The sequence below is a fragment of the Bos grunniens genome, chromosome 16 (assembly GCF_055505025.1).
Source record: "Bos grunniens cultivar Pamir isolate PY7600 chromosome 16, Bosgru_T2T1.0, whole genome shotgun sequence".
Classification (NCBI taxonomy): Eukaryota; Metazoa; Chordata; class Mammalia; order Artiodactyla; family Bovidae; genus Bos; species Bos grunniens.
In genome coordinates, this window is record NC_141180.1 from 59,836,649 (window position 1) to 59,859,697 (window position 23,049).

The window sequence follows — 23,049 nt, forward strand, 5'->3', positions numbered from 1 at the left end:
CGTCTTTTCTCTGCCAAAATTTTAACCATTTCTTTACAAAGAACACATTCAGTTCCTTTTCTGTGAAGAACACCTTTCTAGATTATCAGAGAATGAATAAATTCTACATTAAAAAAAAATCGTGGCACTTACTGTCTTTAACATATGCTTGACTATTTTCAAGTGCTTACTTCTTTAGAACTTCATTAGGGTGTTCAGTTCAGTTTACGCCAGTTCAGGTTCGATGCACGATGCTGGATGCTTGGGGCTGGTGCACTGGGACGACCCGGGGGGATGGTAAGGGGAGGGAGGAGGGAGGAGGGTTTGGGATGAGGAACACATGTATGCCTGTGGCGGATTCATTTCGATATATGGCAGAACCAATACAATATTGTAAAGTTTAAAAATAAAATAAAATTTAAAGAAATAAAAATAAAAACAAACAAAAAAATAAAGCTAGAAGCATAGAAGTTTCATGAGAGTAGAGACTTGGTTTATTTAATTCAGTGGTATACTTCGAGAGCCTAGAACTATTCCTGACATGCAAACATTTGGTGGATCAATAAATACTCCTTTACATGTCTTATGCTATTTGAGAGCTTCTCATATAAAGGTTACTGAGCAATTATTTACTAATTGCTTATTTAATTTCTTGGCTTCATAAAAATAGATACATAAATAAGGAAAATAATTTTCTTCTAGAAGGCATGAGAAAAATACAGTTTGTTTAGTAATAAGAACAAATAAAGTTTTTATTTTCTTTTTTTTTTCTTCTTTTTTTCTTTTTTTTTTCTTTTTTTTATTCTTTTTTGTTTTTCTTTTTTATTTCTCTTTAATTGATCCCTTATTGATTACTGATTGTCCTTCTTTGTCTCTTTTTTTTTTTCTTTTTTTTTTTTTTTTATTAATTGTTTAATTTCAGATATACACATGCTCCCCATCCTGAACCCTCCTCCCTCCCCCCTCCCCATACCATCCCCCTGGGCCTTCCCAGCGCACCAGCCCCAAGCATCCAGCATCGTGCACTGATCCTGGACTGGCATCTCGTTTCATACATGACATTTCACGTTTCAATGCCATTCTCCCAAATCTTCCCACCCTCTCCCACAGAGTCCATAAGACTGTTCTGTACATCAGTGTCTCTTTTGCTGTCTCGTATACAGGGTTATCGTTACCATCTTTCTAAATTCCATATATATGCGTTAGTATACTGTATTTATGTTTTTCCTTCTGGCTTACTTCACTCTGTATAATAGGCTCCAGTTTCATCCACCTCATTAGAACTGATTCAAATGTATTCTTTTTAATGGCTGAGTAATACTCCATTGTGTATATGTACCACAGTTTTCTTATCCATTCATCTGCTGATGGACATCTAGGTTGCTTCCATGTCCTGGCTATTATAAACAGTGCTGCGATGAACATTGGGGTACATGTGTCTCTTTCCCTTCTGGTTTCCTCAGTGTATATGCCCAGCAGTGGGATTGCTGGATCATAAGGCAGTTCTATTTCCAGTTTTTTAAGGAATCTCCACACTGTTCTCCATAGTGGCTGTACTAGTTTGCATTCCCACCAACAGTGTAAGAGGGTTCCCTTTTCTCCACACCCTCTCCAGCATTTATTATTTGTAGACTTTTGGATCGCAGCCATTCTGACTGGTGTGAAATGGTACCTCATAGTGGTTTTGATTTGCATTTCTCTGATAAAGAGTGATGTTGAGCATCTTTTCAAGTGTTTGTTAGCCATCTGTATGTCTTCTTTGGAGAAATGTCTATTTAGATCTTTGGCCCATTTTTTGATTGGGTCATTTATTTTTCTGGAGTTGAGCTGTAGGAGTTGCTTGTATATTTTTGAGATTAGTTGTTTGTCGGTTGCTTCATTTGCTATTATTTTCTCCCATTCTGAAGGCTGTCTTTTCACCTTGCTAATAGTTTCCTTTGATGTGCAGAAGCTTTTAAGTTTAATTAGGTCCCATTTGTTTATTTTTGTTTTTATTTCCAATATTCTGGGAGTTGGGTCATAGAGGATCCTGCTGTGATGTATGTCAGAGAGTGTTTTGCCTATGTTCTCCTCTAGGAGTTTTATAGTTTCTGGTCTTATGTTGAGATCTTTAATCCATTTTGAGTTTATTTTTGTATATGGTGTTAGAAAGTGTTCTAGTTTCATTCTTTTACAAGTGGTTGACCAGATTTCCCAGCACCACTTGTTAAAGAGATTGTCTTTATTCCACTGTATATTCTTGCCTCCTTTGTCAAAGATAAGGTGTCCATATGTGCGTGGATTTATCTCTGGGCTTTCTATTTTGTTCCATTGATCAATATTTCTGTCTTTGTGCCAGTACCATACTGTCTTGATAACTGTGGCTTTGTAGTAGAGCCTGAAGTCAGGCAGGTTGATTCCTCCAGTTCCATTCTTCTTTCTCAAGATTGCTTTGGCTATTCGAGGTTTTTTGTATTTCCATACAAATTGTGAAATTATTTGTTCTAGCTCTGTGAAGAATACTGTTGGTAGCTTGATAGGGATTGCATTGAATGTATAAATTGCTTTGGGTAGTATACTCATTTTCACTATATTGATTCTTCCAATCCATGAACATGGTATATTTCTCCATCTATTAGTGTCCTCTTTGATTTCTTTCACCAGTGTTTTATAGTTTTCTATATATAGGTCTTTAGTTTCTTTAGGTAGATATATTCCTAAGTATTTTATCCTTTTCGTTGCAATGGTGAATGGAATTGTTTCCTTAATTTCTCTTTCTGTTTTCTCATTATTAGTATATAGGAATGCAAGGGATTTCTGTGTGTTGATTTTATATCCTGCAACTTTACTATAGTCATTGATTAGTTCTAGTAATTTTCTGGTGGAGTCTTTAGGGTTTTCTATGTAGAGGATCATGTCATCTGCAAATAGTGAGAGTTTTACTTCTTCTTTTCCAATTTGGATTCCTTTTATTTCTTTTTCTGCTCTGATTGCTGTGGCCAAAACTTCCAAAACTATGTTGAATAGTAATGGTGAAAGTGGGCACCCTTGTCTTGTTCCTGACTTTAGAGGAAATGCTTTCAATTTTTCACCATTGAGGATAATGTTTGCTGTGGGTTTGTCATATATAGCTTTTATTATGTTGAGGTATGTTCCTTCTATTCCTGCTTTCTGGAGAGTTTTTATCATAAATGGGTGTTGAATTTTGTCAAAGGCTTTCTCTGCATCTATTGAGATAATCATATGGTTTTTGTTTTTCAATTTGTTAATGTGGTGTATTACATTGATTGATTTGCAGATATTGAAGAATCCTTGCATCCCTGGGATAAAGCCCACTTGGTCATGGTGTATGATCTTTTTAATGTGTTGTTGGATTCTGATTGCTAGAATTTTGTTTAGGATTTTTGCATCTATGTTCATCAGTGATATTGGCCTATAGTTTTCTTTTTTTGTGGGATCTTTGTCGGGTTTTGGTATTAGGGTGATGGTGGCCTCATAGAATGAGTTTGGAAGTTTACCTTCCTCTGCAATTTTCTGGAAGAGTTTGAGCAGAATAGGTGTTAGCTCTTCTCTAAATTTTTGGTAGAATTCAGCTGTGAAGCCGTCTGGACCTGGGCTTTTGTTTGCTGGAAGATTTTTGATTACAGTTTCAATTTCCGTGCTTGTGATGGGTCTGTTAAGGTTTTCTATTTCTTCCTGGTCGAGTTTTGGAAAGTTGTACTTTTCTAAGAATTTGTCCATTTCTTCCTCGTTGTCCATTTTATTGGCATATAATTGTTGATAATAGTCTCTTATGATCCTTTGTATTTCTGTGTTGTCTGTTGTGATCTCTCCACTGTCATTTCTAATTTTATTGATTTGATTTTTCTCCCTTTGTTTCTTGATGAGTCTGGCTAATGGTTTGTCAATTTTATTTATCCTTTCAAAGAACCAGCTTTTGGCTTTGTTGATTTTTGCTATGGTCTCTTTTGTTTCTTTTGCATTTATTTCTGCTCTAATTTTTAAGATTTCTTTCCTTCTACTAGCCCTGGGGTTCTTCATTTCTTCCTTTTCTAGTTGCTTTAGGTGTAGAGTTAGGTTATTTATTTGACTTTTTTCTTGTTTCTTGAGGTGTGCCTGTATTGCTATGAACTTTCCCCTTAGGACTGCTTTTACTGTGTCCCACAGGTTTTGGGTTGTTGTGTTTTCATTTTCATTCGTTTCTATGCAAATTTTGATTTCTTTTTTGATTTCTTCTGTGATTTGTTGGTTATTCAGCAGCGTGTTGTTCAGCCTCCATATGTTGAAATTTTTAATAGTTTTTCTCCTGTAATTGAGATCTAATCTTACTGCATTGTGGTCAGAAAAGATGCTTGGAATGGTTTCTATTTTTTTGAATTTACCAAGGCTAGCTTTATGGCCCAGGATGTGATCTATCCTGGAGAAGGTTCCATGTGCGCTTGAGAAAAAGGTGAAATTCATTGTTTTGGGATGAAATGTCCTATAGATATCAATTAGGTCTAACTGGTCTATTGTATCGTTTAAGGTTTGTGTTTCCTTGTTAATTTTCTGTTTAGTTGATCTATCCATAGGTGTGAGTGGGGTATTAAAGTCTCCCACTATTATTGTGTTATTGTTAATTTCTCCTTTCATACTTGTTAGCATTTGTCTTACATACTGCGGTGCTCCCGTGTTGGGTGCATATATATTTATAATTGTTATATCTTCTTCTTGGATTGATCCTTTGATCATTATGTAGTGACCTTCTTTGTCTCTTTTCACAGCCTTTGTTTTAAAGTCTATTTTATCTGATATGAGTATTGCTACTCCTGCTTTCTTTTGGTCCCTATTTGCATGGAAAATCTTTTTCCAGCCCTTCACTTTCAGTCTGTATGTGTCCCCTGTTTTGAGGTGGGTCTCCTGTAGACAACATATGTAGGGGTCTTGTTTTTGTATCCATTCAGCCAGTCTTTGTCTTTTGGTTGGGGCATTCAACCCATTTACGTTTAAGGTAATTACTGATAAGTATGATCCTGTTGCCATTTACTTTATTGTTTGGGGTTCGAATTTATACACCATTTTTGTGTTTCCTGTCTAGAGAATATCCTTTAGTATTTGTTGTAGAGCTGGTTTGGTGGTGCAGAATTCTCTCAGCTTTTGCTTGTCTGAGAAGCTTTTGATTTCTCCTTCATACTTGAATGAAATCCTTGCTGGGTACAATAATCTGGGCTGTAGGTTATTTTCTTTCATCATTTTAAGTATGTCTTGCCATTCCCTCCTGGCTTGAAGAGTTTCTATTGAAAGATCAGCTGTTATCCTTATGGGAATTCCCTTGTGTGTTATTTGTTGTTTTTCCCTTGCTGCTTTTAATATTTGTTCTTTGTGTTTGATCTTTGTTAATTTGATTAATATGTGTCTTGGGGTGTTTCGCCTTGGGTTTATCCTGTTTGGGATTCTCTGGGTTTCTTGGACTTGGGTGATTATTTCCTTCCCCAGTTTAGGGAAGTTTTCAACTATTATCTCCTCAAGTATTTTCTCATGGTCTTTCTTTTTGTCTTCTTCTTCTGGAACCCCTATGATTCGAATGTTGTAGCGTTTAATATTGTCCTGGAAGTCTCTGAGATTGTCCTCATTTCTTTTAATTCGTTTTTCTTTTATTCTCTCTGATTCATTTATTTCTACCATTCTATCTTCTAATTCACTAATCCTATCTTCTGCCTCTGTTATTCTACTATATGTTGCCTCCAGAGTGTTTTTAATTTCATTTATTGCATTATTCATTGTATATTGACTCTTTTTTATTTCTTCTAGGTCCTTGTTAAACCTTTCTTGCATCTTCTCAATCCTTGTCTCCAAGCTATTTATCTGTGATTCCATTTTAATTTCAAGATTTTGGATCAATTTCACTATCATTATTTGGAATTCTTTATCAGGTAGATTCCCTATCTCTTCCTCTTTTGTTTGGTTTGGTGGGCATTTATCCTGTTCCTTTATCTGCTGGCTATTCCTCTGTCTCTTCATCTTGTTTAAATTGCGGAGTTTGGGGTGTCCTTTCTGTATTCTGGCAGTTTGTGGAGTTCTCTTTATTGTGGCTATTCCTCGCTGTGTGTGGGTTTGTACAGGTGGCTTGTCAAGGTTTCCTGGTTGGGGAAGCTTGTGTCAGTGTTCTGATGGGTGGAACTGTATTTCTTCTCTTTGTTCAGTCGCGCTGTGGGGAGGGAGGGAGGGATGCTGCAAGCAAATAACACTGGCGTGCGCTCGCAGTGCCTCAGCCACACTGGGTCTGCCCCCGCTCACTGCGCGTGTAGCCTCCCTGCCCACACTGCTCGGGCTCTAGGTTGTTCCGCCGGGAACAATCCGAGGCTGGCCCTGGGTTGCATGTACCTCCCAGGTCCAAGCCGCTCAGGTTCAGGCACTCGGGTAGTCCTCAGAGGCGCAGACTCAGTTGGGCCTGAGTATTGTGCTCTTCCCAGGTCCGAGCAGCTCAAGTGATGAGGTGTTTGGCGAGCGCCAATGCTGCGACTTATCGCCTCCCCGCCACTCGGTTATCTGGGCACAAAACCAGCGCACCTTCTTAGGCAGATGTTAACCGTCCAGACCCCCAAGAAGTTTTAGTTAGCAAAGAAGCCTGCTTACAGTTTTATAGATAATGTCTCTCTGGGGCTGCGATTGCCCCCTTCCGGTTCTGGCTGCCTGTCACCGGAGGGGGAAGGTCTGCAGCCGGCTATCTCTGTTCAATTCTTTGTTCCGTGCGCGGGCCTGGCGGTGTCTTATGTTGGGGCTGGCTTTTCGCGTGGTAGATATCCCACAGTCTGGTTTGTTAGCCCAAATTATTTCGCTCAGATAGTGCTCAGGGTATTCAGGCCAGATTCTTACTCTAAGCGATGCAGCCCGCGCTGCGCCTCCCTGCCCAGCCCCCGCTTGTTAATGGCGCGTGCAGGCGTCTGCGCTGCTTCTCCGCTGGCGGAGTTATCGTAGGACTCGCAATCTTCGAGTTTTAATTGTTGATTTATTTTTTCTTCCTGTTATGTTGCCCTCTGTGCTTCCAAAGCTCGGCACAGATTCGGCAGTGAGAAGGTTTCCTGGTGTTTGGAAACTTCTCTCTTTTTAAGACTCCCTTCCCGGGACGGAGCTCCGTCCCTCCCTCTTTTGTCTCTTTTTTTGTCTTTTATATTTTTTCCTACCTCCTTTCGAAGAGTTGGATTGCTTTTCTGGGTGCCTGATGTCCTCTGCCGGCATCCAGAAGTTGTTTTGTGGAATTTACTCGACGTTTAAATGCTCTTTTGATGAATTTGTGGGGGAGAAAGTGTTCTCCCGGTCCTACTCCTCCGCCATCTTGGCTCCTCCTCCAAATAAAGTTTTTAAATGACTTCCAAAAAAACAAAAAACCCCTCCATACTCTATATGTACAATATTATTGTCCCACTTTCTATGTTTATTTTAAAGAATATATTAAAGACTGTGACCTTAATTGAAAATACAGTCTTTGTGGGTTTTATAAGATGAGATCATACTGGAGTTGGGAGGGCCCTTAATTCAGTATGACTGGTGTCCTTACAAAAAGGGGAAATATGGACAGACACATACATAGGAAGAATACGTGAAGAAGGTGGGAGAGATTGGAGTTCTGTTTCTACTGATACAAGCCAAGGACCACCAAAGATTACCAGCCATCACCAAAAGCTAAGGGAGAGACCGGGACAGAAGAAATCACCCCTGCTGAGAACTGGATCCCGGACTTTGGCCTCCCGAACTGTGATAGGAAATTTCTGTTGTTTAAACCATCTAGTTTATAGTAGTTTGTGACGGCAGCCCTAGAAAACTAGAAGCTTAATGAGAAATCTTCCATGACCGATGAAGAGTTCTGCTTGTGGTCCTCCTTAACTTCTGGTTCTTAGGGCAAGTAGATGAGATCCAGACTGTCGACGCAATCTGTGATTTCCTGTCCATATAGTGTGATGTCTTAGGCACAGAACTATTAGGCTTGGAGTAGACACAAAACATGATGATAATTATCTTCTATTAAGACTCTCACGTGTTCTTGGCATACTTGTTATCTCGTTCAATCCTCATTACAATGTTTAAGATAACATTTATCTCCCCATTTTACAGACAGGGAAATAGAGGCTCAGACTGGCTAAGTTACTTACCCAAGATTATATACTGCTGTTGTGTAATGGAGTCGAGATTTGAGCTCATACAGATCTAGTCACAAAGCCCATCTTTCTACTTTCACCACAGTACAATTTTCACAATGATATGAAAATGAAACAGTTAAATATATCAAGTCCTCTGATATAATGCTACTTTTTGAATCCCTAAGATTGGAAATGGAAAGTTCCATTTTCCCAGTTTGGATAGAGGGTTCTCAGTTAAGGTTCTTGGATGACAAAGGCATCACTCTTACAGATGAAATTGCTAATGTGGCGGAGGGGAGGGGGCAAGGAAGGATTCTCTGCATTAAAAAAAACCAAAAAACTATGTATCTCTGTGATAAAAGTAGACTTTTGGCCTAATTTCTATCACAGAATTATTATCTTAAAGACATAAAACCTAAACTTCTAACATTTCTTTTGCCTCACAAGATACAATTAAGTTATGCAGAATGTAGAAACCAAAATAGTTTCAAAAGAAGCTACAAAACAATAGTTTCAGTTCTCTGAAGTTGAAGTTTGCATGCTCAGTTGTGTCTGACTCTTTGCAACCCCATGTACTGGAGCCCACTAGGCTCCTCCCTCCAGGTTCCTTCTAAGCAAGAATACTGAAGTTCTCTGAAAAAGTGGATTATTCATAGGCTGGTTGTTAAAACCCATTACTAAAGCTTTTTGCTAAAAATATGATAGCTTCAAATCGATAAGTAATTTCTTTAATATTCCCAACTTAGTTTGTCCCTGATTGGTTGGTTATCCTAAAAGCACTTTAAATCTGGAAGTTTCAGAGTAAATGGTCGTTACCAACACTACAGAGGTTGAAAATGTTTACAAGTATTACACAGAAAGTACAAGCTGAGCACCTTTCTTTGGGGATGGCATTGATACCTGCTCTTTCCAGGTTTATCAAGGAAAATACTAAGAAAGGACACTGCAATATGTTTGATATGCAATGATTTCTGTAGAAATATCAGTATGGTTGGGTTTCCCAGGTGGCTCAGTGGTAAAGAATCTGCCTGCCAATGCAGGAGACGCAGGAGACATTGGTCTGATCTCTAGGTTTAGAAGATCCCCTGGAGAAGGCAATGGCACACCACTCCAGTACTCTTGCCTGGAAAATCCCATGGACGGAGGAGCCTGGAAGGCTGCAGTCCATGGGATTGCTGAGGGTCGGACACAACTGAGCGACTTCACTTTCAATTTTCACTTTCATGCATTGGAGAAGGAAATGGCAACCTACTCCAGTGTTCTTGCCTGGAGAATCCCAGGGACGGGGGAGCCTGGTGGGCTGCCATCTCTGGGGTCATACAGAGTCGGACATGACTGAAGTGACTTAGCAGCAGCAGCCAGTATTCTTGCCTGGGAAATCCCATGGACAGAGGAGCCTGGCAGGCTATGGTTTATGGGGTCACACAGAGCCAGACATGCCTTAGCAACTAAAACAACAATATATGTGGTCAGTTATTTGTTTGAGAAGTTAATGTTATTTCATAAACCTTGGCATCACTGAAAATAGAAAATAATTCTGAATAATATAACTCTAGATATTCATCACTAAACTGCATATTTTGCTTGGCTGAGTCTGAGCAGCATTAATCTTCTATAATCTCTTTACTAAAAGAAATTTACCACCCCAAAATAATTGGGGGAAAAGTGTTTATTATTTTTTTATTCATTATATGTTGGGTAATAATTAATTATTGAAAGAATCTGCTGAATGCTCTACAGCTAAAATCTCACTTCAAGTAATCACTATAAAATGAAAAACTTTATGAAAATTACTTGAGATGCTTGCCAATTTTATCTTTCATATGAGTTTATTCAAAACTATTTAGTTTTCAAGAGTCTCTTCAGAAATGCATGATTAAAATAAAGCACATTATATATTCTTTTCTGACTGATAAAACTATCCAAAATCCACTGTGCTAGATAAGAGGCAATTCTAGTTTCTTTATAAACCAAAGCGTACTTAGTAATATATTTTAGAATTATTATTATATAACATGTAATATGATTAGTACATATTATATAAATAAGTAATTGCAGTATGTATTATGTAGTTAACTTATGTAATTATTTATCACACATATTAAGTTATAATAATTAAAATAATTTCAATTACAATAATATAATAATTGCCTATTATTTATTTATTATATATTATAAATTATTATTATAAGACATTACAAAGATAATTTCAAGATACTTTATACAATAATAATAATTTTAAAAAGCTTTTCTAGATTTTAAATTGTCTTTTTATAAATTCCATATAACTACTGATGACAAATGCCTGAAGTGAGAAGAAGTACTTTGGAGAAAGAGGTGTGAATTTAGACACAAATCAATGATGCTAATATAATAATCTAAAATTGCATGTGCTCTTAGATCGTCCTTTATCTTTCTCAATCATCTTCCTCGATATAAGGAAACTAAACACTTACAGAATGTGGTCCACTGGAGAAGGGAATGGCAAACCACTTCAGTATTCTTGCCTTGAAAACCCATGAACAGTATGAACAGGCAAAATGATAGGATACTGAAAGAAGAACTCCCCAGGTCGGTAGGTGCCCAATATGCCACTGGAGATCAGTGGAGAAATAACTCCAGAAAGAATGAAGGGATGGAGCCAAAGCAAAAAGAATACCCAGCTGTGGATGTGACTGGTGATAGAAGCAAGGTCCGATGCTGTAAAGAGCAATATTGCATAGGAACCTGGAATGTCAGGTCCATGAATCAAGGCAAATTGGAAGTAGTCAAACAAGAGATGGCAAGAGTGAATGTCGACATTCTAGGAATCAGCGAACTAAAATGGACTGGAATGGGTGAATTTAACTCAGATGACCATTATATCTACTACTGCGGGCAGAAATCCCTTAGGAGAAATGGAGTAGCCATCATAGTCAACAAAAGGGTCCGAAATGCAGTACTTGGATGCAATCTCAAAAGCAATAGAATGATCTCTGCTCGTTTCCAAGGCAAACCATTCAATATCACAGTAATCCAAGTCTATGCCCCAACCAATAATGCTGAAGAAGCTGAACTTGAATGGTTCTATGAAGACCCACAAGATCTTTTAGAACTAACACCCAAAAAATATGTCCTTTTCATTATAGGGGACTGGAGTGCAAAAGTAGGAAGTCAAGAAACACCTGGAGTAACTGGTAAATTTGGCCTTGGAATATGGAATGAAGCAGGGCAAAGGCTAATAGAGTTTTGCCAAGAAAATGCACTGGTCATAACAAACACCCTCTTCCAACAACACAAGAGAAGACTCTATACATGGACATCACCAGATGGTCAGCACCGAAATCAGATTGATTGTATTCTTTGCAGCCAAAGATGGAGAAGCTCTATACAGTCAGCAAAAACAATACTGGCAGCTGACTGTGGCTCAGATAATGAACTCCTTACTGCCAAATTCAGACTGAAATTGAAGAAAGTAGGGAAAACCACTAGACCATTCAGGTATGACCTAAATCAAATCCCTTATGATTATACACTGGAAGTGAGAAATAGATTTAAGGGCCTAGATCTGATAGATAGAGTGCCTGATGAACTATGGACAGAGGTTCATGACATTGTACAGGAGATGGGGATCAAGACCATCCGCATGGAAAAGAAATGCAAAAAAGCAAAGTGGCTGTCTGAGGAGGCCTTACAAATAGCTGTGAAAAGAAGAGAAGTGAAAAGCAAAGGAGAAAAGGAAACATATAAGCATCTGAATGCAGAGTTCCAAAGAATAGCAAGGAGAGATAAGAAAGCCTTCCTCAGCCATCAATGCAAAGAAATGGAGGAAAACGACAGAATGGGAAAGACTAGAGATCTCTTCAAGAAAATTAGAGATACCAAGGGAACATTTCATGCAAAGATGGGGTCAATAAAGGACAGAAATGGTATGGACCTAACAGAAGCAGAAGATATTAAGAAGAGGTGGCAAAAATACAAAGAAGAACTGTACAAAAAGGATCTTCACGACTCAGATAATCACAATGGTGTTATCACTCACCTAGAGCCAGACATCCTGGAATGTGAAGTCAAGTGGGCCTTAGAAAGCATCACTAGGAACAAAGCTAGTGGAGGTGATGGATTCCAGTTGAGCTATTTCAAATCCTGGAAGATGATGCTGTGAAAGTGTTGCACTCAATATGCCAGCAAATTTGGAAAACTCAGCAGTGACCACAGGGACTGGAAAAGGTCAGTTTTCATTCCAATCCCAAAGAAAGGCAATGCCAAAGAATGCTCAAACTACCACACAATTGCACTCATTGCACATGCTAGTAAAGTAATGCTCAAAATTCTTCAAGCCAGGCTTCAGCAATACATGAACCGTGAACTTCCAGATGTTCAAGCTGGTTTTAGAAAAGGCAGAGGAATCACAGATCAAATCGCCAACATCTGCTGGATCATCGAAAAAGCAAGAGAGTTCCAGAAAAACATCTATTTCTGCTTTATTGACTATGCCAAAGCCTTTGACTGTGTGGATCACAATAAACTGTGGAAAATTCTGAAAGAGATGGGAATACCAGACCACCTGATCTGCCTCTTGAGAAACCTGTATGCAGATCAGGAAGCAACAGTTAGAACTGGACATGGAAGAACAGACTAGTTCCAAATTGGGAAAGGAGTATGTCAAGGCTGTATATTGTCACCCTGCTCATTTAACTTCTATGCAGAGTACATCATGAGAAACGCTGGGCTGGAAGAAGCACAAGCTGGAATCAAGATTGCCGGGAGAAATATCAATAACCTCAGATATGCAGATGACACCACCCTTATGGCAGAAAGTGAAGAGGAACTAAAAAGCCTCTTGATGAAAGTGAAAGAGGAGAGTGAAAAAGTTGACTTTTAAAGCTCAACATTCAGAAAACTAAGATCATGGCATCTGGTCCCATCACTTCATGGCAAATAGATGGAGAAACAGTGGAAGAAACAGTGTCAGACTTTATTTTCAGGGGCTCCAAAATCACTGCAGATGGTGACTGCAGCCATGAAATTAAAAGACGCTTACTCCTTGGAAGGAAAGTTATGACCAACCTAGATAGCATATTCAAAAGCAGAGACATTGCTTTGCCAACAAAAGTCTGTCTAGTCAAGGCTATGGTTTTTCCAGTGGTCATGTAGAGATGTGAAAGTTGGACTTTGAAGAAAGCTGAATGCCGAAGAATTGATGCTTTTGAACTGTGGTGTTGGAGAAGACTCTTGAGAGTCCCTTGGACTGCAAGGAGATCCATCCAGTCCATTCTAAAGGAGATCAGTCCTGTATGTTCTTTGGAAGGACTGATGTTAAAGCTGAAACTCCAATGCTTTGGCCACCTCATGCGAAGAGTTGACTCATTGGAAAAGACTCTGATGCTGGGAGGGATTGGGGGGAAGGAGGAGAAGGGGACGACAGAGGATGAGATGGCTGGATGGCATCACCAACTCGATGGACATGAGTTTGGGTGAACTCCAGAGTTGGTGATGGACAGGGAGGCCTGGCGTGCTGTGATTCATGGGGTCGCAAAAAGTCGGACATGACTGAGTGACTGAACTGAACTGAAACACTTACAATGCACCTGACTTATTAAAATGATAGTTTCATATCAATGTATCAAAATAAAATTTAGTTCACTTTAAGAGAAATGTTTTTGTTCTGTTGGATCAAATTTTAAAAGCATGAGAAATATGGATATTTTCACTGGATAATGAAGGAAATTATCTTCACAGATATATGGAAAATGATCACTTATCCCCTTAAAATGCCATTCAATCTTTTCTTTTTTCCTCTGAGTAATATATACGTATTTGCGTAATATGTATGTGTATAAAATTAACATCATCATCAACACCAACCTTATCTAAAACACTTGCATATCGAAAAATGGATGTCTCTGAATAGGTCAGAGGTGGTTTACCTTTTAACACAAATAAAATGTTAGCAAATAGAAAATATTTTTAAAAACTTAGGGGACCAAATATGGTACAGCTACTTCTTTTAAGCTAAGAACTTACATATTGTCATTCACATTTCGCGCCCATTCCTGCTTCTGGAGCTGTGCTCTGGCCTCGGTCAGCCCATCGATGGGTTCCGCCACCCGCAGTGTCGGTTCCAGAGGCTTGTAGCGCTGTTCCAAAACTTCCGAAATGTCGCGGAATGGTCCCTGACAAGACAGGAGGACGTAAATATTTTATGATTTATGATCAAGCCTACTGAATATCTACAAAGAAAAGCAAGTAGCATTTACTAAATTATTTTTAAACGAGAACTTATTCTTATCTGAATTAGAAAACGCACAAGGTAAGAGCATCACATCCTTAAGAAACGTTCAGACAAGTTCAAGTGATTATACTAAAAATGTTTGAAATTAGGCAGAATTTCCCCTACTTACAAGTTTTCATACAAGAATCAGTTAACTTGCAGTTATAAAAGTTGCTTTGTTTTCTAATTTTAAAAAGCACATTTCTTATAATTTAAAAAGAATTCGCTCCCTTTTTGAGTAAGCAAAAATACTAGGAAAGATTCTTGGGCACAGCTTTCAAACAGATAGAAATAGGATGGCAAGTTTTTTTTTTTTTTTTAATTAAAATAAAGTTTTTAGGTGAATGCCAAATCTTACATTTGGTGGCCTCCCTCCAGATAAGGAAGAGCCATATTTTAAAGCATTTTAAGTGTTTTTATATAAAATTCTAAATTCTATTGCTTAATAATTGTTCTATTGCATCCAATTTTAGAAGCATCAGAAATATGAATAATTTCACTGGATAATGAAGGAAATTATCTTCACAGATGCATGGAAAGTGGTCATTTACCCCCTTAAAATAACCTTAAATAATTTTATTTAGTCACAAATAAAATATTTGTGATTTCTCATTTAATGGGACAAATATATAGCAAAGTCCTTAAGCTGCAATGGTACGAAGTGGTTTATAGCATATTGCATCTTTAAATTAGCAGTTACTTACAGTAGTTACTACAAGCTACTGGTTGTCTAGTTAGTATCATATGAAACACACTACAAAACAGAAGCAGCTCAAGATTGTGCTGTGCAATCAATTACATTTTGTTTTTGCTATGATTGTTGTGCAGAAGTGATATAAAATGGACAAAGATTTCTAATCATATCCCTTATCCTTAAAGATCTCTTCTTTAAATAGGTTATCACTAACAAGACACAGCTGGAGTTACTGCAAGCACTGAGGGAAGACTGTGGGGCTAATAAAAAGAAATGATTCACGCCTCATTTATGTTCACTTATGTTTTACATTAATAGAAACCAATAATAGGAACCAGTTACCATAAAAGTCATGGACCGTAAATAACACAAATGGCAAATAAGTATCATCTAGTACTTTTCACAGCTGGACAGGAGGATTGCTATATTTGAAAGTAGTTAATGGATTTTTATTGGAACTTTAGTTTTTAAAGATACAGTAACATGATGACAAGTTCACAATTAAGAACTCAAATAGGGTATTGTTTAGATTTTTAATCCTCCACTTGACAAATGTGTGATTTGAACAATATTTGGTTGTGCTGTGATTTGAACAATATTTGGTTGTGATTTGAACAATATTTGGTTGTGCTCTCAGGGGCAAATTACTTCTCTAGACCCTTACTCTTCAAATGTTGAGATGGAATAATAACTATCTCACAAAATTGCTCTTGAGATAATGCAAGACAATATAAGTAACACTCAGCATTGTACTTAGAACATATTAATAATAAATACACTAAAATTGTAATCCTAGCTTAATTATTATTATTTTACTACTCCTAGTTTTGAGAGAAGCTTGAAAAGATTTTGAACAATGGTAGCATCTAATACATAAGCAAAAAGCCAAGGCTATGACTTTGAAGGAACTGGTGTTCACAAGCGGCAAAGTCTTCTTGGTGGTCAAATCCTGCCTTCTGACCTTTGTTGATGTATCCATACAATACATACCCATTTTTAGGCCTACTCCACTACTTGTTCTGGAACTTGCTCTTGCCAACAAGATTAGGAAATGAAAGAGGAGAAATTTTACTTAAGCAGCAAAATTTAGAATAAAAATAGACCCACTCTTCTTTTCTCATTCACTAGAATCTTCAGGACCACAATCCTTGATAATGTCCATCTTTCTATGTGTTTCGGTGCCTGGTCCATACATTTATATCTTAGACAATGAATACCTTGCCTTTGAGCTGAATAGAATACATTCCTGGTTAGCAAACTTGACAGCTGCTGTCAAGGTTCTCTTGTGCCAAGGCTTCTACTGACCTGTGTTTTTGTTGACAGGCTCTTTTAGACCTCAAGGGATCACTTGTACGAATCATACCTGGAGTGAGATGGCACCCCAAATTTCAGACAAAACTTCAAACGTCAGCTCCTCTCATTGTACTCATTTTCAAATACTCAAAAACATTTTCAAATACTCATTCCTAGAATGTGTAGACCATTCAGGATTCAACCTGAACCTGCAAGTCTTCTTGGACTCTTAGCTCTAACTTTCCAATATTTGAGAATGTGAGTCCAATTATAAGTCAATAAAGTCTTCTATATTTTTTAATAACCCACATTACTTTATAGTCATCTTATATTTATAAATTTTTCTCAAAGCTTAAATAATATTGGAAAAAAATTAACTTATTATTGTCTCACACATCACCTCATAAGTACAGACAGACTGTCAGAGTGTAAATATTATTATTTGGACTGTAGCATATATCATCTCACGTGTCCCTAGTCACGCATGTACATTTTTATTATAGGTAAGTACAGGAAATTGTTGGCTTAAAGCTCAACATTCAGAAAACGAAGATCATGGCATCCAGTCCCATCACTTCATGGGAAATAGATGGGGAAACAGTGGAAACAGTGTCAGACTTTATTTTTCTGGGCTCCAAAATCACTGCAGATGGTGACTGCAGCCATGAAATTAAAAGACGCTTACTCCTTGGAAGGAAAGTTATGACCAACCTAGATAGCATATTCAAAAGCAGAGACATTACTTTGCCAACAAAGGTTCGTCTAGTCAAGGCCATGGTTTTTCCTGGGGTCATGTATGGATGTGAGACTTGGACTGTGAAGAAGGCTGAGCGCCGAAGAATTGATGCTTTTGAACTGTGGTGTTGGAGAAGACTCTTGAGAGTCCCTTGGACTGCAAGGAGATCCAACCAGTCCATTCTGAAGGAGATCAGCCCTGGGATTTCCTTGGAAGGAATGATGCTGAAGCTGAAACTCCAGTACTTTGGCCACCTCATGCGAAGAGTTGACTCATTGGAAAAGACTCTGATGCTGGGAAAGATTGAAGGCAAGAGGAGAAGGGGACGACAGAGGATGAGGTGGCTGGATGGCATCACTGACTCGATGGACGTGAGTCTGAGTGAACTCCAGGAGTTGGTGATGGACAGGGAGGCCTGGTGTGCTGCGATTCATGGGGTCGCAAAGAGTCGGACACGACTGAGCAACTGAACTGAACTGACTGACAGGAAATTGGTTTCCCATCCTGTGAAAACAGGACAGGAAAGAAGGGTGGGGGGAAAGCAAGAAAGGAAGGGAGTAAGAAGAAGTCAAAGATGATAAGAGAGAAGGTGAGAAGAGAAGATGAGTGAAGAGAGAAAGTGAAAGGAAAATAAGAGAAAGAAGGAAAAGAATGCATGATGGGGTGGGGCGGAGAATCAGGGATAAGAAGGAAGGAGATGGAGAAAGAAGGAAAGGGAAAGGAAATTACTAGCAGGAGTAATTATTTTGTTGTATGTTAGATAAATGTATTCTATGATTATGTGCACATGTGTGATTATGTGCACATATGATTATGTGCACACCTATATATGTATATGTGTATGTACATACACATATATATAATAAAATCTTCCATACAGATGTGTATTCCATATATATATGACTGTATATCTTTATGTAAATGTATACATATATATCTTCATATAAATACCACTGTGGTACAGTAAGAAATATTTGGTCTTTGTCCCTGGCTCCTGGCATAGAGCTCCTAGAATCTTTGCAATTTCCCAATGACAGGAGTATCTTTTGTTGCTCGTGGCAAGATTACACCCAAGTTTATGCTAATAAGATGACTTAGTCTAGAGCCCCTAAGTCTCTCAGCCTCCGGATGAGATCGGTCACCAGAAAGACCAAGTGATCAGAAGACTGGCACTTCCAGCCCCACCTGTGATCTCCAGGGAAGGAAGCACTACAGAGACTGAATGAGGAGAGACAGAGACAGGAAAACAACAACCATGTGAGTGACCTTGGTAGAGGATCTCCCCACCCTCCTCTCCTTCCACCCACTGCCGAGCTTTGATACAAAATTATACCCCTGCTGACACTTTGACTGCAACTTCATGAGAGGTCTTCCTCAGTCAGAGGCACTCACCTAAGCTGGACCTGCAACGCTGACCCACAGACACTGAGCAAAGAAATGTGTGTTGGTTGATGCCATCAGACTTTGGAGTAACTTGTTATACAGCAACAGATACACAGGGGCAAATCTGTATGTGAAGCTAGTCCGTAGCAGTTCTGGAAGCCTGGCTGCATGAACCAAAGTCAGTCCATTTCCGGGTGGATGCTTCCTGGAGGCAGTTTGTCTAGTCCAGTTTAAATAGGGGTGGGGGCGGGGAATAGCAACAGAAGTGCTGTTCTTTGGGATTTTCAGGACAGTGACAATCATCAAAACTCCCCCCACTCCACCCTTTAGCCCTAGAAAGTCATGGATTGATCCTGCTATATCTTAATCCATAGTGAAGATTTTTTGTTTTGTCTTTACTTGAATTTTGCATTTTTGGTCCCCCCTCCTAATTCTCCAAGTTATACTTTTTCAGTGACTCCCATCCAAATTAGGTTGATAATTGTATATGATTACACAAACCATCAGGCTTCCCCAGTGGCTCAGCAGTAAAGAATCCACCTGGAATGCAGAAGAGGCAGGAGACATGGATTCGATTCCTGGGTCAGGAACATCCCCTGGAGGAGGGTATGGCAACCCAGTCCAGTGTTCTTGCCTGAAGAAACCCATGGACAGAGGAGTTTGGCAGGTTCCAGTCCATAGGGTTGCATAGAGCCGGCCACGACTGAAGCAACTTGGTATGCACACTTGTACAAGACCCACCAGATGAGAGGCTGATAATATATAGGATTTTTCTAGCAACAACAGGTTATAACAAATGCCATTACCACAATATTGTTACATAAAAAAGATACATACTAGCCCCAAATTCTGTGTGTTATTTTCATAGTCAGAACAATAAAATTCAGTACCAAGGAAACATTTGAATATTTCTTTGGTATATATTTAAAATGCACTTCATTTTTATTATTGAAAATTAGATTTGGGGGAATTATCTGGCAGTCCGGTGGCTAGGACTCAGTGCTATCACTGCCGAGGGCCCAGGTTCAATCCCTGATCAGGGAATAAGATCCCACAAGCTGCACGTCATAGCCAAAAAAAAATTAGATTCAGTAAAAAGTAATTTTTCTTTCTATTCACAAAGACAAAACAAAACACAGTAACTAAAAAAAAAAAAAAAAAAAAAACCAGAAAGAATACGATCACTGGGACAATTCTGATGTAAGATTAATGCGTACCTGACAGCGTTTCCTGTCAATAGGGGGCAGAATTCCGGACCGAGGAAAGGACCGGGCGCTGGTGCAAGCGAGCCAGTCGCTAAGGCAGATGGAACGCTTCCGCTTCACTTCCGGGCGTCGGTGTGTTAAAGGCTTAGCCTTCTGCAGCCTCAGCTCCCATGGGTCAGGATCTTTTCTGAACGGTGAATTATATATTCCTGGAATCTAAAGCAGAACCACATCATTTTGGTTTTATCTTTCATTTTCACATAAAATAAAGGGAAGATAAAGTTGTCCCAGACAAATTTGACTATTTTAAACTATATAAGAGGTGGACTTCAGATTCATATAAGTGAAAGAAAGAAGTGTTAGTCGCTCAGTAGCTCAGTTGCTCAGTGTGGGACTCGTTGCGACCCCCACCACGCTTCTCTGTCCATGGGATTGATTCTCCAGGCAAGAATACTAGAGTGGATTGCCAGTCCATTTCCAGGGGATCTTCCTGACCTAGGGATCAAACCCAGGTCTCTTGCGTTGCAGGCAGATTCTTTACCCTCTGAACCACAGGGAAGTCCAATTTGTCTGAGATTACAAAAGACCCTTTGTCTCCAGGCCAACAGTTTTGGAACCATTCATGGTTGAAAACTAAATACACTAAGAACAACTGAGCTATAGTTTCTGCCACACGTGACATATTTGAGATAATTGTACCTGAGAAAAAAATAACAGAAGGACCTTAAGGCATTCATGTTGTTTTTTAACCATTAGCTATGTATATGTATATTTAACCATCTCTAGAAGTCATACATTCACACACAAACTCAAATATATAATGTTTGAACCAGTTTCAGGTACAAAGTATGAACTTAATAAATATTTGATTATTTGAATGATTATTCATTACACTGGAGAAGGCGATGGCACCTCACTCCAGTACTCTTGCCTGGCAAATCCCATGGACAGAGGAGCCTGGTAGGCTGCAGTCCATGGGGTCGCGAAGAGTTGGACACGACTGAGCAGCTTCACTTTCACTTTTCACTTTCATGCATTGGAGAAGGAAATGGCAACCCACTCCAGTGTTCTTGCCTGGAGAATCCCAGGGACGGGGGAGCCTGGTGGGCTGCCGTCTCTGGGGTCGCACAGAGTTGGACACGACTGACGCAACTTAGCAGCAGCTGCAGCATTCATTATACAACCTAACTAATGCTAGTCATTTTAAGTTCCTTAATATAATAATCTAAATGGTATATATATAAAAATACATGTGTATGTACATATGTGTGTATATATATGTATGTGTGTGTGTGTTTATATAATCATTCAAAATAACATCCTATATTTTTTCATTATTGGAATATAATTGCTTTACAATATTGTGTTAGTTTTTGCTGTACAACAAAGTGGATCAGCTATATGTATACATCCTTTATTTAATGAGTTGTAGCCACATGGTTCTATAATGTAACATTACCCTTGTTGTTTTATGACTGGCCTTGTCACACTCTGCATCAAAATAGTCAAGACTTATTTAATACAGTTCCTGTTATGCAATAGTGGTTCCATACATGTACATGGAATAAAGGTTAAATTCAAGTTTATATTTCATTTTCTGAAAATTCAATGATGTTTGAATACACAAACCATATAGAACTACAGTTTTTACTCCTTTCATACATGCAAATGCATATTCATGAAGAAAACCTATATTTTAAAGGACAGAATGACTTGTTTGGTTGTTCTGTAGACATTCAATGCAAAGAATGTATCCATTTAGCCTGTTTTTCCTAAAAATGTGCTTTTCTCTTATGCCACTATCAGATTCATAAATATTTCTAGTTGTTATATTTACCTCTTCAGAATAAGCAAGTCTAAAGTATTAGGATGAACTACAGTATTGCCTTTGAAGAGCTATCCTGGGGAATAGAATATTTTTATATTTCATAAGATAAATTATATTTTATTTTATATTTCCAGTCTAACTCCTCAGTAAGTATTAACCTGTGTGTGTGTGTGTTCAGTTGTGTCCACATGGACTAAAGCCATGCCAGGCAAACCCACGGACTATGGAGTGAGTAGCCTTTCCCTTCTCCAGGGGATCTTCCCAACCCAGGGATCGAACCCAAGTCTCCCACATTGCAGCCGGATTCTTTACCAGCTGAGGCACAAGGGAAGCCTAAGAATACTGGAGTGGGTAGCCTATCCCTTTTCCAGGGGATCTTCCCAACCCAGGAAGTGAACTGGGGTCTCCTGCATTCCAGGCGGATTCTTTACCAACTGAGCTATCAGGGAAGACCTATTTCATAAGATAAAATATATTTTATTTTATACTTTATATTTCCAGGCAAACTCCTCAGTAAGTATTAACCTCTCCGTGTGTGTGTTCAGTTGTGTCCACATGGACTACAGCCATTCCAGGAGAACGCATGGACTATAGCCCACCAGGTTCCTCTGTCCATGGAGTTTTCCAGGCAAGAATACTGGAACGGGTTGCCATTTTCTACTCCAGGGGATCTTCCTGATTCAGGGATCAAACCTGAATCTCCTGAATAAACAGGATGCTTTACCACTAGTGACACCTGGAAAGCCCATATTCAAGTTCAAGTTCAAGTTCAAGTTCAGTCGTTCAGTAGTGTCCGACCCTGTGCGACCCCATGAATCACAGGCCTCCCTGTCCATCACCAACTCCTGGAGTTCACTCAAACTCACGTCCATCGAGTTGGTGATGCCATCCAGCCATCTCATCCTCTGTCGTCCCCTTCTCCTCTTGCCCCCAATCCCTCACAGCATCAGAGTCTTTTCCAATGAGTCAACTCTTCGCATGAGGTGGCCAAAGTATTAGAGTTTCAGCTTTAGCATCATTCCTTCCAAAGAACACCCAGGACTGATCTCCTTTAGAATGGACTGGTTGGATCTCCTTGCAGTCCAAGGGACTCTCAAGAGTCTTCTCCAACACCACAGTTCAAAAGCATCAATTCTTTGGTGCTCAGCTTCTTCACAGTCCAACTCTCACATCCACACATGACTACTGGAAAAACCATAGCCTTGACTAGACGGACTTTTGTTGGCAAAGTAATGTCTCTGCTTTTGAATATGCTATCTAGGTTGGTCATAACTTTCCTTCCAAGGAGTAAGCATCTTTTAATTTCATGGCTGCAATCACCATCTGCAGTGATTTTGGAGCCCCCCAAAATAAAGTCTGAAGCCCATATTAACCTCTATCTAATTTTGAACTGTGGTGTTGGAGAAGACTCTTGAGAGTCCCTTGGACTGCAAGGAGATCCAACCAGTCCATCCTAAAGGAATTCAGTCCGGAATATTCACTGGAAGGACTGATGCTGAAGCTGAAGCTCCAGTACTTTGGCCACCTGATACAAAGAACTGACTAATTGGAAAAGACTCTGATGCTGGGAAAGATTGAAGGC

At 39.0% G+C, this 23,049-nt stretch overlaps 1 protein-coding gene across 5 annotated transcripts in view; it reads right to left on the bottom strand.

Annotated features, from left to right (window-relative positions):
• The window catches only part of SPATA17 (spermatogenesis associated 17), a 249,351-nt gene that overhangs the window by 81,283 nt on the left and 145,019 nt on the right, over positions 1-23,049 (bottom strand). For all 5 annotated transcript variants that reach the window (XM_086345295.1, XM_086345297.1, XM_086345294.1 and 2 more), the window contains 2 exons: positions 19,652-19,855; positions 14,082-14,230 (listed from right to left, as the gene is read on the bottom strand). In XM_086345295.1, coding sequence (XP_086201421.1) covers positions 14,082-14,230; positions 19,652-19,855 — 353 coding nt within the window. The remainder of the gene's footprint in view (positions 1-14,081; positions 14,231-19,651; positions 19,856-23,049) is intronic.